The sequence below is a fragment of the Serinus canaria genome, chromosome 14, assembly GCF_022539315.1.
Source record: "Serinus canaria isolate serCan28SL12 chromosome 14, serCan2020, whole genome shotgun sequence".
Taxonomy (NCBI): Eukaryota; Metazoa; Chordata; class Aves; order Passeriformes; family Fringillidae; genus Serinus; species Serinus canaria.
This window is the reverse complement of record NC_066328.1, coordinates 13,442,143-13,459,453: the sequence shown is the minus strand read 5'-3', so window position 1 is coordinate 13,459,453 and position 17,311 is coordinate 13,442,143. Positions and strand designations below refer to the sequence as shown.

Here is a 17,311-nt window from a genome sequence, read left to right as displayed (position 1 = left end):
CCCTGGATTTGGCTGCTCTGTGCTGCTTCAGTGGCTGCTGCTGGTGTTCTGTCAGGGTCTCCTGCTCTATTCCCACTCCCACCGAGCCTGGCCTGCAGCACCCCCTGGCCCCAAGGACTGGGTGTCTGCTGCAGAGAGGCTTCATTCCCTTCCTTCTCCACCAGTATTGGTGAGGAGATGTCCTTCTCCACCAGTATTGGTGAGGAGATGTCCTTCTCCACCAGTATTGGTGAGGAGATGTCCTTCTCCACCAGTATTGGTGAGGAGATGTCCTTCTCCACCAATATTGGTGAGGAGATGTCCTTCTCCACCAGTATTGGTGAGGAGATGTCCTTCTCCACCAATATTGCTGAGGAGATGTCCTTCTCCACCAGTATTGGTGAGATGTCCTTCTCCACCAGTATTGGTGAGATGTCCTTCTCCACCAGTATTGGTGAGATGTCCTTCTCCCCACGCCCTCCCTGGCAGCCTTTGCTCCCACACCGTGTGGCTGTGGTGGTGCAGGGAGGTACAAACAGCAAAGCAGGGGAACACAGAGAATGCAAACACTGCAGCACTGCTGGAGTGTTGCAGGGAGGAAGGGAAGGGGATAACTGGATGATCCCAGAGCTGTCAGGGAGGGCTGATGTTCCTCCAGCACACAGGGATGCTCGGGACACAGCAGGTCTGCGGCCTGAGGAGAGAGGAGGAAGGAGAAGCAGGTTTTGCCCAGGGTGAGCAGCTCCTTACTGCTCTCTTGGTGATCCTGCACAACCAAGGCTCACCTACAGCCCCTGAAAGCATGGAGAGCCTTTTCATGAGTGCCAAATATCTGGTAGCCTTGCCAAAATCTCTGGGAGCACTCAGGCTCCAGTGCCTGTGATGATTCCCTGGGACAGCAGCTCAGATGAGGAAGGGCAGAAGAAGCCATGGGAAGCTGCAGAAGAGGAGAGGTGCCTCAAGAGACCCCCAAGCCCTGCCATGGCTGGGAGGTGACCTCGTGGCTGCTTCTGGTCCCTTCCTCACAGTTTGTATTTGCATGTAAATTTTGAGATAAATTACAATTGATTTAGAAATGCTATGGAATAGGATAGATATTGTTGAGAGAGAAATGGAGTTAGAAAAAGACTTCAAAAGATAACCTTGCAAATAAGGGTAGATACTTTGAAGAAATAAAATTATGAAAAATGTATTGTATTGGGACCCACGAGGCATAGTTTTAGATGACTGGTTTTAAGGCATCTACAGCATGCTGTGCAAAAAGCTGATAGACCAAGAAACAGTTACAGTGTATTGCAATCAGGAAATAGTTGGCTTCTGATTGTGATGGTGTGAATTATAACACCTGTATTATCTTACCCTTCTCATGAGACTGAAAACAAAATAAAAATTTTTAAAACACCTCTCAGTTACCACATCTCTGCATCAAGAAAAAAATATTATCCAACACTCGAGCACTGGCTCAGCTCAGAGCTGTGTGGATCACCTCAAACCCCACTGCTGATTCCAAGATCAGGAAGATCTTTTATCCAAGAAGTGGATAAACGTCAGAGGGGCCCCTCAGCCCTGCAGTGACACCCACAGCTCTTGCATCAGCTGATGACCTGTGGCTGGGCTGCAGAGCAGTGGCTTTTTTTTGGAAAGACTCCTCCTCCTCGTCTGTGTTGAAAGACTTGAAAGGTGGTGAATCTGCGACGTCTCTGGGGAAGGTAATTGCCCTCCCCATTAAAAACCTGTAATTTATTTTCCATTTGAACTCTTCCACCTTCAGTGTGCAGCTGGATCTGGTGCCTTTGGTGCTGGATCACAGCTCTGCCCGAGGCACCCATGCAGCCACAGATCCCAACCCCTCCAGGTCCTTCCCTCTGGCAGTGATTCCCTTCCACTGCCTGGCTTTGAGGGAGTTTTTCCAGCCCTCAGATTTATCCCAAATGCTTTGCAAAGCTGAGAGCTGGCTGTGGCAGAGCAGCTGTGATCTCACCCGTGCTGTCAGCACTTGCCACCCCTCCAACCCCTCCTTTGGATCTTCACGGATCACGCTAAGAATCCCAGCCAGAAAGTGGCACTTGGAATCTGCTTTTTTTGCTTTTTCCACTGCATCTCTCACATCCTGCCCAGCACTTGTGCCTGCAGCCCAGCTCGGGTGGCTGTGGGAGCATCCTTACCCTGGGATGTGGCACGTTTAGGAGGGATTGATTCCTCAGTGACTCAGAGAGGAATTAACCCCAGAGCCACAGAGTGCCCTCAGCTGTGAGGGACACACGAGGGTCATCCAGCCCCACTCCAGGCCCCAAATCCCACCCTGAGCCTGCCCGGGAGCCTTGTCCAAACACTGCTGGAGCTGTGGCAGCCTTGGGGCTGTGTCCATCCCCTGGGGAGCCTGTTCAGTGCCCCAACACCCTCTGAGGGGAGAACCATTCCCTGATATCCAACCCGACCCTCCCTGGCCCAGCTCCAGCCGCTCCCTTGACTCCCCGTCCATTTCCCATCCGGACACACTGCTGGCACCCGTGCAGGACCCACGGGAGATGTGGTGAGCTGACCATCCTTAGCTGACAGGAGAGGTGCGCGGGTCGAGGAGCAGCACAGGACGGGAATGCTCCGCGCCCCAAGCCCGCGGGTTCCGCGGCGGGACCACACCAGCGACGGGGACACCGAGGCCACCTCTCCTGAGGGGCAGCAGCGCCCGCCCGCCTCACTTCACCCTCACAGCCGCGCCCAAGAACCGCAAAGCCGTTTCCGCGCGGGGGCCTTAGCCCCGCCCCCGCACGGCGCTGGCCAATGGCGGCGCGGGGGCGGACCCGGCGGGGCGGCTGCCGGCGGGGCCGCGGCGGGCGGGACTCGCGGGCTCCGCTCGGGCCGGGCCCGCCGGGCTCGCACAGCGCCATGTCCCTGCCCAGAGGTACGAGCGGGCTCGGGAGGGCCGGCCGCGGCCGGGGGGTGATCGCGGGGTCGCGGCGTAACCGCGGGGCCGGGGCTGCTGCCCAACCCGCCGGGCTTGGGCTCGGGCTCCCCGCGGCTTCCTCTGCGCTGGCCTCGGTGGTTCCGCAACGCGGCGGCGTCGCAGGGGCCGGAGCCGCTATGCCCGGGGCTGCGAGTGGGGATGTGCGGAGGGGCCGCGGGGGACGGGGCGAGGCTGCGTTTGGCGTGGGGAGAGCGATAAAAACAGGCGAGTTTTGTTTTCCCTGCCTTGAGCTTCCGCTCCTCGGGAATCCTGGGCTGAGCCCTCGCCCTGGCTCAGCCGGGTGGGAAGGACCGGGCTGGGATTCCGGGTGTCGCCTCGTGTCACCTCGTGTCACCTCGTGCCGGTGCTCGGGCTCGGCCGGGAACCGATGCCGGCGTGTGCCGGGAGTGCCTCGCTGCTTTCCCGCGGTCCTCAGCCGGAGAACGTGACCGTGTGTCACTGGGGTTATTCATGGAGCACGGCCGTGACTCAGGTGGCCTGTCCCCATCGCAAGGTGCGCACCGGCCGGCAGGTATCGGCCTGCTGTGGCCGTGCCTGGATGGATGGATGGATGGATGGATGGATGGATGGATGGATGGATGGATGGATGGATGGATGGATGGAGACAGTGGCTCTGCCGGTGTCCCGATGCTCCCCGAAGCCGGCTCCATCCGCGCCGTGGGCGCACACCGGGCGGAGCAGGGAGCGCACGGAGAGTGGCTGCCGCCTCTCGAATCAGCGGAATAAAATTCGAGGGGTTTTCCCTGTGCGGGAGTGATGCTCTGGAAACTCGAAGTCAGGAGCCATGTGAGCAGATGAAGGCGCCTCCCGTGACTTTTTTTCTTTTCCTCCCCCCACCCCGGTTTTAAACGATCCGTGTCTTATCCGGAGGGAATGTGGACCTGAGTTTCCTGTTTGCTGTGTAAGCAAGGGGTGAATCAGCAGCGATTTTCGGAGCTGCTGAGTGGAGCTGCTGACTCACAGGTAGGAGCACATGCCTCCAGCCATCCAGCCTTGGAAGGGATCATCCAGGCTTCTTAAAAGGCTGGGACACCTGAGCCCACACCTTTCCTCGGCTGCCTGTGCCGGACCGGCGGATGTGTGCATGGAGGGACGAGGTGAGCCTGGCCCAGGGACCACTTGTGCCCCACGGGAGATGATGCCCAAGCTGAGCCTGGAGGATTTTGGGGGAACAGCAAGAGCTGATGCCTGGAGGAGCACCTGGGAGCGTGGTGCTTTCCTCAGAGGAGGTTTGGAGCTGCTCTGTGCGTGCAGGTTTTTGTTGGTTGTGATAAACTGGTTCATTCATGAAGTTTACCTGGTGTCCTGTGCTGGAGGTGTCACACGTGTGCTGGGAGCACCCGGTGTGTGCTGGCAGCTCCGAGTCCCGGTGTGACCTAAGCTCCTTTGCTTCCATCAGGGCAGCAGCAGCACGAGGGTGGATCCTGAGTGTGTGGTACACATCTGCCTCCTCTCACCCTGCCTCTCCTTGGCTTGCACTGCCTCCCAGGGGGTTTTTCCAGGGATGCTCACAGGTCTGGCTGTGTGCACCTGCTGCTCATGGCAGCTGCTTTCCTCTCTTTCAGTCAGCCTGAATTTAAGCTGAATTTCCCTCGTTTTCCTTAGGGAATTTCAGTGAACAATCTCAGGTTTCCTTTGCTGGTTCTCCTTGGGTTTTTGTTGCTCAGGGTAGTAAACAGAGGCCGCTGTGTTGAAGCTCTTGGTTGGCTCTTTTTGTGACAGATGCCTTCCAAAACTCACCTGCCATCACTTTGGCTTAGTCACAGGGCTGTCTCCTGCCTCGGGAGATTTTTGGGACACGTGGCTGGCCATGACACCAGCCATAGGAATGGTGCAGTGCCGGGGCTTTGCTCTGCACTAAACATAGCTTGGGAGATAAACACCTTCTGGGGATTTTGTGGAGCTTAGGGAGGATTTTGGCTTTCTTTCTTTCTTCCTCTTCCCATTGCTCCTGTCTGCTTGATCCAAGTTATCTCGCAGGATCTTGTATGTGGGAGAACATCTCCTGTGTTATCTTGTTTATTCATGTATGCAAAAACTCCCTGTTTTCTCAGGTCACCCAAGTTCCCTTGAGCTGTGTCTCATGGCCTGGGTGGCACTGTAGGAAGGAATTGGGAACAAAGCTCTGGAGCTGTCCCTGTGTCCTCCTTGCAGAGATTTGCAATGGACACAGCCTCTGTCTGCAGCTTGCAGCATGTGGCTGGGCCTGGGTGTGATTTTCCAAAAGGTTCCACCTTTTTCAGGGAATGGATGCTGTGCAGGGAGGGTGTTGTATCCCAGAGGTTAAAGCAGGAGGGGATTGAAGCCTCAGGGAATTTTCAGCCTTTGTGTGGGTGTAGGGACACAGTGGAGGATGCAAGGTCTGAGACTCTGGGGATACAGAACCAGGCTGTTGCCTTTTCCCTGGGCCTCAAGGTGTTTTTTCTGCCTGCCCTGCACGTGGAAATCCCTGTGCCCATCCCTGGGGCTGGTGGCTGTGACCTTGGGAAGCCCTTCCTGGAGGGACAGGCAGGAGTGTGCCAGTGGGGAAACAGTTGTTTCCCAAAATTTTGGAGTTTGCTGGGAAGAGCAGCTGCAGAAAGGGAGGGAGAGTGAGTGCATGGGTGGGATCTGGAGGGAGAAGACCTGCTTGTCCTGTCCTGGCTCACCCAGCACCGATAGCTGGGTATTTAAAAAACAAGTGTTTTTCCTTTGCAGGGAGTTTGTCCTTTGGGAATAGAGGTGCTGTTGGGGAGGGGGATCAGGATCTGTCTGGAGCCAGGCTGTGCCTCTGGAGAGGCAGCTCTGCTTTACCACAGAGGCTTGGAAAAACCAGCAGTGAGAAATGCCAGGACCTGGGGATGAACTGGTGCTTGTTCTCGTGGCACGTCTATTCTGGGTGGGTAAATAAGTGGTGGTGCCTTGTCCCTGCCGTGCCCTGGCTGTGCCCTCCGTGGGAGCACACCACTGTTATGCAATTCAGTCTGTGAATCCAGCACTGTCTCATCTGCCATTCACACTTTTCCAGCTGCCATCCCCCAAAAAAAGGCAGCTCTGCCAAAAATACACGTGTGGGTCGTGACCTGCTGAAGCAGGACTTTGCCTCTGGGCTCCTGTCGTGTCCAGGCAGAGCAGGCACCAGCCTGGTGTTCCCAGGGTGGGAGTGCTGGGAGAGGTGGGAGCTCTGATCCCATGGAACCATTATTTAATTTGAGTTGAAGCATCAGGGAGCTCGAATCCAATTAATTGTAACAATCCTAGAGCAAACACAGCACTTTGCTCCTGCCTTCCTCCTCTGCTGCCATAACGGTGGGTGCCTGGAAAATATCATGCTGGATGTGATAAATATTTAGCTGTGCCTCAGCAATCCATTTCCCTCCCTGGAGGGATGCTTCCCTGCTTTTCTTTTAGTGGATAATGAATCTCACTGCGGGCTGATCCCTTTGTTTTCCTGCTCTGAGCTGTGGTCCAGGGCTGAGCTGGAGTTTGTTTGCAGAGGTTGTTGTTGCTGGAGGAAACTCATCTGTGCTTTGCAGAGGCTCCCATTGGGAGCAGCTTTCTGGTACTGGTGATTTTGTGCCCCAGAATGACCCCTCTGCAGCTGTGGGGCTCTGTGGGTTTTTGGGCAGAAGGTGGTGTTTGCTTGTGTTGGTTAATAAGGCACAGCCTGGGCTGGCTGTTTGCTGGGCAAAGAGCTGGGAGAGGAGCTTGTGTTGGCTGGGGAGGTGATTTTACTCTATCAACAAAAAGTTTGGGGTTTTGCTGGTGTGACTCAGGGTGGCTTGTGGGTTCATGTGGAGCTGGATTTACCCGCTGCCTCTTGCTGACAAACCTCTGTAGCACAGGTCAAGTGTTACTCAGGGATTTGGAGTGGGGGAAAGGGCAGAGAGGATTTTTTTTAAAAATGGAAACTGGAAGTTTCTGTTGGTTTTTTCCACCTGGGAGATTTTTCATCTTCTCACAATCTCTTACCTGTGTGGGGGCAATGCTGCACTGGTGCTGTGGCAGTGCTGTGAGTCCCAATGTTTGTTGTCCTGAGAAGCACTGGAATTACTGGGCACAACTGAAGCAATCTCAGATGTCACAGTGCTGCCTTGTGGCCCCAGTGGGCCTCAGTTTGCCCTGGATCTGAGTCTGCTCCCTTTTTTGGAGCTGGGACAGGGCTCCCTGTGTGCTCCTTTCTCTTGCAGCCGTTTCTCTGCCCAGCAAAAGGCTGGAGCAGAAGTGCTGCTTGTGTGGGATGTGGTGGGTTATAGTGTGTCCAAGGGGAAGGGCAGGATTTGGGGGTCCCAGTGGGTAGGGGAGGAAGGAAATCATTGCCTTGTGCTGGGGATCTGTAGTGGGATGAAGTGAGGATGAGCTGGACCCCCTCCAGCACCCACTGAGCAGCCACAAACTCCCTCCTCTTGCCTGCACTGTGCCCAGGGAGGGCCACTGCTGAGTTGATCTGTGCTCTAAGCCTTAATTTCATCATTTCAATTGAAATGATTAAAAAAACAAATTAAAAAGATAAATTTCCACTAAAAGCATAACTTGTCAGAGAAGGCAGGATGAGGAGGAGACAACACTTACCAGAAGTTGTTTGTGGAGCATTCACCCTTCCTCCCCCCTCACCACCGCCAAAGACAAATCTGGGTTTGGAAAGGAAGAAACCTCCAGAGTGCTCAATACAAGTAATTTCCCATCAGAGACTGCTAACCTTAGCTGTGGTTTGGCACTGGCATCATCCAAGCTGCTTGTGTCTGATGGAGCTCTCTGGGAATGCCTTGGACCCTTTTCTCCCTGGGACCTGCCTGTTGAGCACCAAGTGCCCCTTTGTCACCAGTGTTCATCCCTGCTGCCTCCTCTCCTGCTGTGGTAGTGCCTTTTGGGAAGTGTAAAAAGCAGCTTTTAATTCTTGTATTTAATTTCTAAAGATCTTGGAGGTTTCTCATGTGGAATGCATAAATCCCTGCAGCTGGGATAGGGTCCTGCCAGCATCAAGAGCCACATCCTCCCTCAGCATCCATGGGTGATGGGTGTGGATGGGACCAGCAGTGCAAGACAGAGGGACAGGAGGGGAAGAAGTTGTCCTGCAGGGCCTGGCAGGTGACAGTCATGTGTGTGACAGATCATAAACACGCAGGGCTGGTTACGTGGATGGGCTGGGGGTGGTTTAGGGGAGGATGACGGGGTTATCTAGGGTGTGTCAGCTTGTCTGGGCTTGCAGGCCAGTTAGAAACTGCTTTGTGGTGTGTGTGTGAATTCCCTCCTCGCTGGGGTCCCGTGGGGATGGCTGACACAGCAGTGGGCTGGCTGCTGTGCATGTCTTCACTAGGCTGTGTTAACAGCAGCTTGGAGATGGCAGCAGCCTGACCCTGCTGGCTGGAGGGCGTTGGCACAGCTGGAGCAGATGTTCCCTCTTGCTGCCCTCATCCCTCCCTGCAGGAGATTGTTCCCTGTTCTAGCTGGTGAAGGACAAACACGCTGCACAATGGAGGAATTTTCTGCTGTAGCACCAAGAGCTTGGTTTACTTGGTGTGGGAGTGGGAAAGTTGAGGCTTGAGAGGGAGGTGATGAAGCAGCAAAGTGTGCAGCCCTTGGGATGGCCCCTCTGAATCAGCCCTGAGCGTTGGGGGCATGGCTGCAGGGCTGTGCTGTGCTGCAGACACGAGGATGTCTTTGCAGCTCGTCACTAGGAGTGATGTGGCTCCTGTGCTGAGGGCCAGATGTGCTCATGGTCAGGGCTTTTGAGGAAAGCTGCTCTGCATAGTTCACAGTCCCCTGCTGCTTTGCACTGCTTGGTTTCTCTCCTGACGTGCTGCCAAGTTGCAGCCCGGCCAAAGCTGAGATGATCTCGTGCTGATTCGTGGCTTTGGCTGCTCTTTGTCATCTTCCAAACACCTCTGAAAGGTGCTTGGGGGTAGGTGACAGGCCCAGCCCCACGTGCCTGTTTGTAAAACCCCCAGAAAATCCCTGCTGGCACAGGGCAGGGCAGTGGGAGACACCTGTGTGTGTGCACGTGTGCTCAGCTGACTTCTGAGGTTTCCCTGGTGTCCCCAGAACTAAAATCCTCCACCCTCTGCCAAATCCTGGTGCTGACTGCCTCCCCTGTGGTGGTCAGGAAAAGAAAAAAAAGATGTAATTGTGCAGAAAGAGGGGTGAAGGTGCTGGTGGGTGGTGATGCTGCTTTAGGACCAGCCTGGACCTGACCAGCCCCTGTGCCAAGCTCTTGTCTCTCTTTGGCAGCACCCGTTTTCCTTAAGTCTCGAAGCAGCTGCACACTGGTTAAAGCTGCTAAAAAGAGGGATGTGGTGGGTGTTTCAGATGATCTGCTTGTACAGCTCCCTGTGTTCACTCTCTGTTAGCATCTGCAGCCTGTTTCCCTCAGGTTTTTGCTTGATCCCTGCAATTGTTTGGCTTTGAGCACCAGGTGCCAGAGGATGGCTGGTGCCAGCCAGGGTTGGGGTTGTCCTCAGAGCCCAGGATACCTGCAGGGCTGCCTCTTGTGCTCTGCTGATGCTGCTTTCTTACCCAAGAGCAGCTTTTTGCAGGTATTAATTACACTTGTCCCTGCCTGGTTTCTTGAAGGGTGATGAGAGTGAAGCGAGGGCTGGAGGAGCTGCCTCCAGAAATAACCAAGCAGAAATTGTGGGTGAATTTCTAATTCTTATCAGCCTTGTGTGTGCTGTGCTAAGGTGCTTGAAAAGCACTCAGCTTTTCCTCCAGCAGCTCCCCTGTAGGTGTGATGTTTCTGTGTACATTCCAGGTACCTGCGAGAGTTTCCCCTTAATTCTGGATCCACAAAGGGTTTTGTGTTTGGTAACTGTGGGTTTCCCCATGGGGTTTTACAGCCTCAGCTCCGTGAGGGAAACCATGTGTAAGCATCCCAGGGACAGGAGCCAGGGTTTGTTTCCCTTGATCTCAGGCAGGTTTGATGTTTCACACATCTCCTTCCAGCTCCTGTCCACACATCACCCTGCAGAGAGAGCGCTGCCGCTTTCCCCAGAACACGGATGTGAGGCTCGCTCTTCTGAGAGAAAGGGGATTCTTAAAAATTGATTTTCTCTTACTCAAATGGAAATGGTTCTTGGAAGCCCTGATTGTGCCCCAAGACAGCTGCAGGCTGGGCTGGGCTGAGTCACTGCGAGCTCTTGAGCTGGGATGTGAGCCGGATGCGTCGGGACCAGCCCGGCTGTGGAGACCTCTGCCTTCCTGGGATGGAGAGGCAGCTCTTTAATCTGCCTTTACCAGGAAAAACCTGCAGCTCTCCCTTCCCTGAACCCTGGAACAAGTGCAGTGTGATAGGGTGGATATGAGAGAGTGACAGAAGGAGGGGAAAGAAGATCAATCCCACCCAGAGGAGCAGCTGTGGTGGCAAAGCACTGCTGAACTGTGGGCACGTTTCCTCTGGAGCTTTTCCTCATCATGAATCAAAGGTGCCCTGTGGGTACTGAGCAAATCCATCCAGTAAATAAGTGTTTTCCCCACACAGACCTGGTCCAGCCTTTGATAAGAGCCTGTGGAGAGGAGGCAGTGCAGGGTGATGCTGGGCAGTGGGGCTGGCAGTGTGCTGGTGCTCCAGCCTTTATCTGGGGGGCATTTTTTAAGTTTTGCAGCAGGGAGTGTGAGGGAAAGGAGAGGATGGTTCACAGGTGATTTCTCATGGACCAGCTGGATGTGGGGTTTGTTCTGGGAATGTGGATGCAGTCTGTCCTGTGGGGCAGAGGAGCAGTGGTGGGAGGGAGGGCAGGAGGTACATGGTGTGGTTAATGCCAGGAAAAGAGGCTGCAGGTCCAGCTTGTTGGGGCTGAGCTCTTTGTACTTGTGTCTCCTGCCTGATTCCCTGGAGCAGAGGAGGGATGGGTGAGAGAGGCAGGGAAGAGGGTTGGCACTGAATATGTACCAAAACCAGCAAAAATTTGGTGTGGGACAGCAGGAAGTGCAGGGAATTTTACTGCAGCACTCACCTGCTGCTTTCTGTGAGCTGCTGGAACAGCACCCTGCTCCAAAGGGAATAATCCAAGGTTTCCTCTGCTCCCACACCTCAGAGATGTGGTGCTGGCTCAGTGCTGGAGGTCAGGAGTTTTCCTCTGAGGGAACACAGGCTTTGTCCACCCGAGCTGTGGTGGCACCCTGGGAGTGGGAAGCATTCCAGGTCCCTGGGGAATAATGTCACTGTGAACCCTCTGAGCAGCTGCTTGGCTGTTCCCCAGTGCAGATGCTGCTCTTAAAGTCCTGCCTAAAGTCTGAGAGCCAGGGAAGCACCTGGGTCAGTCTCTTGTTTCTGCCTCTCTCCCCGAGCAGGCAGCTGGGAACGTGAAGGGACTTTTTTTTCCCCTCCATAAATTCCATTTTCATAGCAGGTGTCTGCTCTCTTACATCATCTGCAGAGATGACATCACTCTATCCCTGCCCAAAGCAAATTGGAGGGAGGATGGTAGAAATATTTTTTTCCCTAGTTTTTCTTTTTTTTAAGAAGCAGAGAAGGGAATACTTTGCTCTCTTGATGAGTTTACAAGGACACCTGGAAGTACTTGAATGATGCCAGTTTGGGTAGAAAAAGTGTCTATTGATGCTGGAGTTGAGTTACTGCTGACAATTACAAAGTCAAACTATTCCCTTTCCCACTGTGCCTCCTGTCAAGCTGATCTATTCCAAGGACAGTTTGAGTTTTTTCTCCCATCAGGAAACTGTCACTAGCCAGTCACATCAATTCCAAGCAGATTTTATTTTTTCATGGCTTAGCCTATGGAGTGAGAAATCAAAGGAAGGAGTGATGCTGGTACCTGCTGGCAAGGAGAGGGGCACAGGTGATGGATGATGCTTCTGGCTTTTTTTTTCTTCTAGTGTGTTCTTTGCTTTTCTCTAAGCATTGTCACCTTTGCCTTCCCCTGACAATCCCAGGGCATCAGGGCTGGGATTCCTTCCAGATCTCTGTCTCAGCACAAAGCTGAGCTCTGAAGAGGTGCAGCCTCAGCCACTGCTTTTTTGGGGGGGAAATCCAGTTGAAGTGAAGGATGCAAAGGAGGCAGTGTCCATCCCAGAGGATGCTCTGCCTGCACCCCAGCTCAGTGCCTGCTCTGAATAGCTGTCCCTGTGACTGTCACCACCTTTGCACAGGGGTTTTGCACAAGCTCTGGCGCAAAGCATTGCAACTCTGGGCACCTGTGTGGTGTGTCCTGTAATGTCACCGTGTCAGTGTCAGCCAGAGGGGCTTCTCAGCTTCCTGAGGGGAGTCTGGCCTCTGGTCACATGTGGGAGTGGAGCCCTTGTGTTCCATTGTCACGGGGCTGGGCAAGAGCAGGCTGACACACAGGGACAAAATCAAACGTTTTTTCCAGCCCTCGAGGTTGTGCAGGTAACCTAAAAATACATCTGGAATGTGGCTGGGCGGTGACATCCTCCCGGGGCTGCCTGGTGTTATCTGGCTGCTGCACAGAGCCCGGGTGTGGCTGTGAGCCCCAGAGGTGGCTGTGCCAATGCCTCTGCTTGTCAGAGACTCTGCCTGAAGTGCCCATCCCCAAATTCCTTGCTGTACACTGGGATGTCACATCCTTGTCCCTTGCACAGTCTCATCCAGAGCTGGTGGTACTGTGGCTGTGACATCCTGCCATCCTCTGATTGTCCCCAACCATGCACCATCTCCTTCCCCATCCAGGGGGATGAGAAGGATAACACTGTTCCCTTTCCACCTGGAGTCAGTTCAAAGGCTCTGTTTTCAAGCAGAGTTTCCAGCCTGTGTGTTCTGTGCATTGTGGGGCACGTGAGGCCTTCCCATGGGATGTGTGGAACAGTGAGCACATCCCAGGCTGGGGCAGTGCCTGCACTGCAGCATTGACCAGGGGAGCTGCTGCCATTCCTGGGAGATGTGGGGTCATCAGGCAGTGTGTGCTGGGATGGGACAGCCAGCTGGTATATGGGCTTGTCTCTGAGCAGAGGGAATGAAGTATTTCATGAAAATCAGACTGTCCCCATGGTTAGACAGCAGCTCTGCTTAGGGGTCAGGTGAAATAATTAATTTAGTGGTCTATCCCAAACATGCCTATCAAAAGCTCCTTTCCAGCCCCAAATGGGACACTCATGGCAAAGCAGCTCGTCCCCTTCTCCACTCCCTGGCTGTGATGGTGACCCAGCCGTAACTGAAGTGGCCTCGGGAGGGGCTGTGTGTCCACAGGGGAAGGGTGGGGAGAGGGGCCTGGTGTTGGCAGGGCACTGTTTGAGCTCATTGCTGTTTTTGTGGGTGTGCTCTTCCCCTTATTCAAGCCAGCCCCCTGGCAGGAGGCTGCTGGGAGGGATGGGAGCCATCCTTGTCCCTGGCTCTGCCCTGGCATACCTGACCTTCTGCAAGTGCCTGAATTCTTCCCAGGATTTGCTCTCCCAGCATCCCTCACCTGTTTTGGGGTGACATCCCTCATGGGGAGGCTTTGTTAACACCGCCTGATGCTTTTTGTTCCCCTGGGATTACCTGTGCCCTATAAAGGATTGGATAATTTCTGGCAAATGGTGCACGCCTGGTTATTCCTACTGCACCAGCAAACCTTTGAAACAGTTCCCAACGGTGAGACTTGAAAGGATGGTTGGGTTTGTTTTTATTTCTTCACTTTTTTTTTCCCTTGTTTGTTTATTTTTAAAGATGCTTTTGAGATGTCAGGAAGCTCAGCTTTACATCACCCCTGGTCCTCGGGGGCTGAAACCCAACAGGACAAATTCAAAGGAAATCTTCTTTCCCATCCCACCTGCTGGGTTAGGGACTTTCTGCTCCAAAGCAGCTCTGACTCTGTGGGTGTCTGTAAAGATCCTTGGAGTGTCTGTGTCTGGGTGAGAGGGAATTAGCTGTTAACAGAGTGAGTGATGGGAGGGCAGCACAGCGCTGCTCTCCCCAGGAGTGCTGGGGACGGTGGCTCTCAGTGCCATCTGCAAGAGCAGCTCCTGCGTCAGCATCCTTTATGTGCTGATGATCTGTGCCTCAAACTATACCCTGGGAGTGGAAATGAGCCTGAGAAAATACCTTCCGCAGTCCTTCTGGGGCTTACATAAACACTATTTAAAATTAGAGCCACTCATTATGTTGGTATGTGCGTTTACCTTGACCTCTGACTTTTCAGCCTGCAAATGTGCCTGGTCCGGCACAGCCTGGAGTTGGGAGAGAGCTCAGCAGCAAAGCACTGGTAGATTTTCTATAATTAGTTTAAGGTAAAGAATCTGGTACAGTATCTCCCCTCCAGGCTGACAGGGAAATCGAAAACAAAACTGCAGCCTGTCAGAGCTGAGCCTGGCTTTGATCAGGAACATCAGCGCTGGCTTCTGCTGGAGCGGCTTTGAGGGAAAGGGGAAGAGCAGCAATTCTTGGCCATGGCTTTTCTTGCACGTGCTTGCAGAGAAATGAATGCTTTTATTTTCCCAGTCTACCTTGCTATTTCCCAGCCAAGTGCATGCAGCAATTAATATTTTGCTACCAGAGATGCCGTCTCGGTTGTCACCCTGGAATAGCTGCTGAGCTCCGAGCTGGCATTGTCATGGAACAATATTTCTACTATTTGTTGTGGTAATAGTTGTTAGTGGCAGAGCAATTAACGTGTCACCTGCAGCACAATGAAACGTGACCTCTTTCCATCCCAGTCCCCCTTTGGCCCCAAACCAGCGAGCCTGGGCACTGCTGGTTGGTGCCAGGGCTGTCCTGGAGCAAGGGTCACTCCGGTGGGATGCCTGGGCCCGCGGGCTGGCTCGGAATGGTTGAATTGGTGGGAAGAGAACGTGTCCCACAGGGATGCACTTTAGCAATCCAGCGCTTCAGCAGCTCCCGGAGCTGGAGTTTGGCTCCCCACCAGTTTCCTGTTGACGTCACCTGCTATTTCTCTGCTGCAGTTTTTACAACTGTTGAGCTTTCAAGGGTAATCGGAGCCGAGTCCAGCCAACCTCGGCAGCTGCCGATGAGGGAACGCGGCTCTACCTTCCCCAATTCCCCCCGCTTGCCTTGGCTGCTGCTTCCAGCCTTGGGCACCCCTGGGATTTGGGGACACCGGGCGAGGAGGGCTCTGTGAAGCCAGCGGGTGCTTGGGGCCATGCATTCCCACTGAGAAGAATCATCAGTGCTTGCAAGAAGTGCCGTGCGCTGGATCCTGCGGGAATTTTTTCCCCTCCCTCCTCCAGTCCGCCCCCATCCCTCTCTTGTGCCAGGCGTGCAGGCGCTGCTCTTCATTTCTGGGAAACCATGGACAAGAAGCAAGGTAGATGTTGCAATTTCCAAAACGTGGTGGGGGAGAGCATAGGGCTGGTTTTGGTGCTAAAAGGGGCTGTGTAACTTTCTGGGGTCAATGCACGCGGTTTGTTCCTCCTGGCTTGGGCAGGGGGTCGGTCTTTGCAGCTGGGGATCTATTTTTAAAGCGCTGGAAAAGTTGCATGTTTTGTAGGGTTAAAACTCTGGCATCTTAATCGTAAAAAAAAAAAAAAAATCAAATCCAGCATGTCTGAAGGAAAATATGCAGAGGGTGAAGCTGGCTTCTGGCTCCGGTTTGAGTCGCATTCCTGGGACGCAGGGTTTTCCAGCAGCTCTTCGTGGCTGTCCCCTGCCTGTTGCATGGGCAAGGTGGGTGCCCATGGCCTTAGCAGTTGGCAGCTCTGATTCAGCACAGGCTGAGAGGCTGTTTTGGGGCTGCAAGGGGCTTTTTGAGCAGCGTGTTTTTTTCCTGCTGCTTGCTGGCAGTTTTGCAGAAGTGCGGAGCGCGCTGACCCACGGGAGCCCCTCTGCAGCGGGACCTCGGTGGCTGATGAGTGATGGCTCTCAGCAGGTTGAGAGCCCTTTTTCCACTTCCATGGATAGCTTTTTCCACTCCCAGTGGTGGAAAACAGCACAAAGTGTGCTTGTGAGGAGCTGGCTCTCATGACCAAGCACCCAAATTCCCCTCTCTGCTCTGCACCCTGCCTCCAATTTATCTCCTTTCTTTTCTTCTTTTTGTTTTTTTCTTCATGCTTTTTTGTTCCAGCTCTTTAGTTGCAGCAGGGCTGGGATCCACCCTCCAGCCTTTTACCCTATCCATGGCATCTGACTCTCCTCCTTGGATCGAGGAGAACGGGGATGCATCCAAAACATTTCCCCCAGCACTAAGAAAGCAGCACAGCTCTCAGAGCAGCCTCCCGTGCCCAGGACTTCACCTGGGGCTACAACCAGAGCCCTGGAGAGGCAGTGGTGAGGTTTAATTTCAAAGGTCGACTCAGGCAAATAGTTTTATTTGCAGTTCTTTAGATTGTCCTGTTCATTTCTCTCCGCCCACGCCAGCAGAGTGGGAAGGAAAAACCTCCCGTGGAGAGGTGCAGCTTAATGGGGCTGAAGTTGGTGGTGGCAAAAATGAGGATTCCGGTGTTAAATTAGGCAGTTCCAGGAAATGTCTGGTGGTTCTTAACTGGTGGTGGTTTTAGCATGAGAAAATATCTCGTTGGGCATTTTTTTTTTTCTCTTTAGGAGGAAATGGTTCCTTTCTTAGCATAAAGGATGCAGTTACGTGCCTGCAGCATCACGTGGGTTGCAATTTCATCCGCACCAGGAACTTCTGTCAGCTAATTTTCCCCTGCCTGGGTGCAGGGCACTGTGCTGTGTGTGTCTGTGGCTGGCAGCCCTTTCCTGTGCCCACAATGGTGCCCTGCCATCCTGTGGGCTCGGGGCTGGCAGCAGAGCCCTGGAGCTTGCAGGGATAATCAAGACATGTCCCCAGATCTCCTTGTCCTGCTGCTGCCTTTTGGCCTTTGCAGAGGGATCTCTTGAGGGGACCTTGTGCTTGCAGACACCCCTCTTGAAAGAGCCCAGTGCTCTGGGAAACTGGAGCTTTTCCAGGATTTTCAGGTGACATAAGCAGTGGTGCACATTCTAGGAATTCCTCCTGCAGGGACCCTCACGGGATCCCAAATGTGGGAGGGATTGTGCTGAGTCTCAAGGGTAGGGGAGGCAGTGCCAGGGACTCTCCAGTGGGAAGGAGCTGACAGCAGCTGCCTGCGGGGGCTGAAAGGCTTGAATTGCAGGGTCATGTCATGCCCATCCCACTGCCTTTCTACTTCTCTCTTTTCCCTTTTTTTTATTCCTTTCCCTATTTTTTCCTCCATTCTTGTTCACCCTGAACGGGGCATGGGCTCTCCTTGGGGAGAGACACTGGTGCCACAGGCAATGGGAGAAGCTTACAGCAAAGAGTAGTTCAGACCAGCCTTTGGGAGCTGGAAATCTCATGTCAAATTTTAGGAGGGCTGTAACAAAGGAATCCATCCTCTGCCTCAGCACCCTGGCTGCAGGGCAGCATCCTGGGTGATTTTATTCCTGCAGAAATGGGCTGAGCTGGGTGTTCTGCCCTTCACAGGTGGCCCAGGCAGATTCTGGGAGTGGTGGTGTAATACCTCTGCTTTAATCAGAGCTTTTTCACG

General features: G+C 53.8%; 1 protein-coding gene across 3 annotated transcripts in view; it reads left to right on the top strand.

Annotated features, from left to right (window-relative positions):
• Positions 1 to 2,742: 2,742 nt before the first annotated feature.
• Positions 2,743 to 17,311, top strand: part of MAP2K3 (mitogen-activated protein kinase kinase 3) — a 30,178-nt gene continuing 15,609 nt past the window's right edge. Inside the window, exon 1 of one of the 3 annotated variants that reach the window (XM_030229675.2) lies at positions 2,743 to 2,881. In XM_030229675.2, the coding sequence (XP_030085535.2) occupies positions 2,761 to 2,881 (121 nt within the window). In that variant the 5' untranslated portion in view covers positions 2,743 to 2,760. Of the gene's footprint in view, positions 2,882 to 3,920; positions 4,042 to 14,592; positions 15,133 to 17,311 lie in introns of those variants that run through there. The other 2 variants (XM_018915835.3, XM_009091791.4) reach the window with 2 other exon arrangements.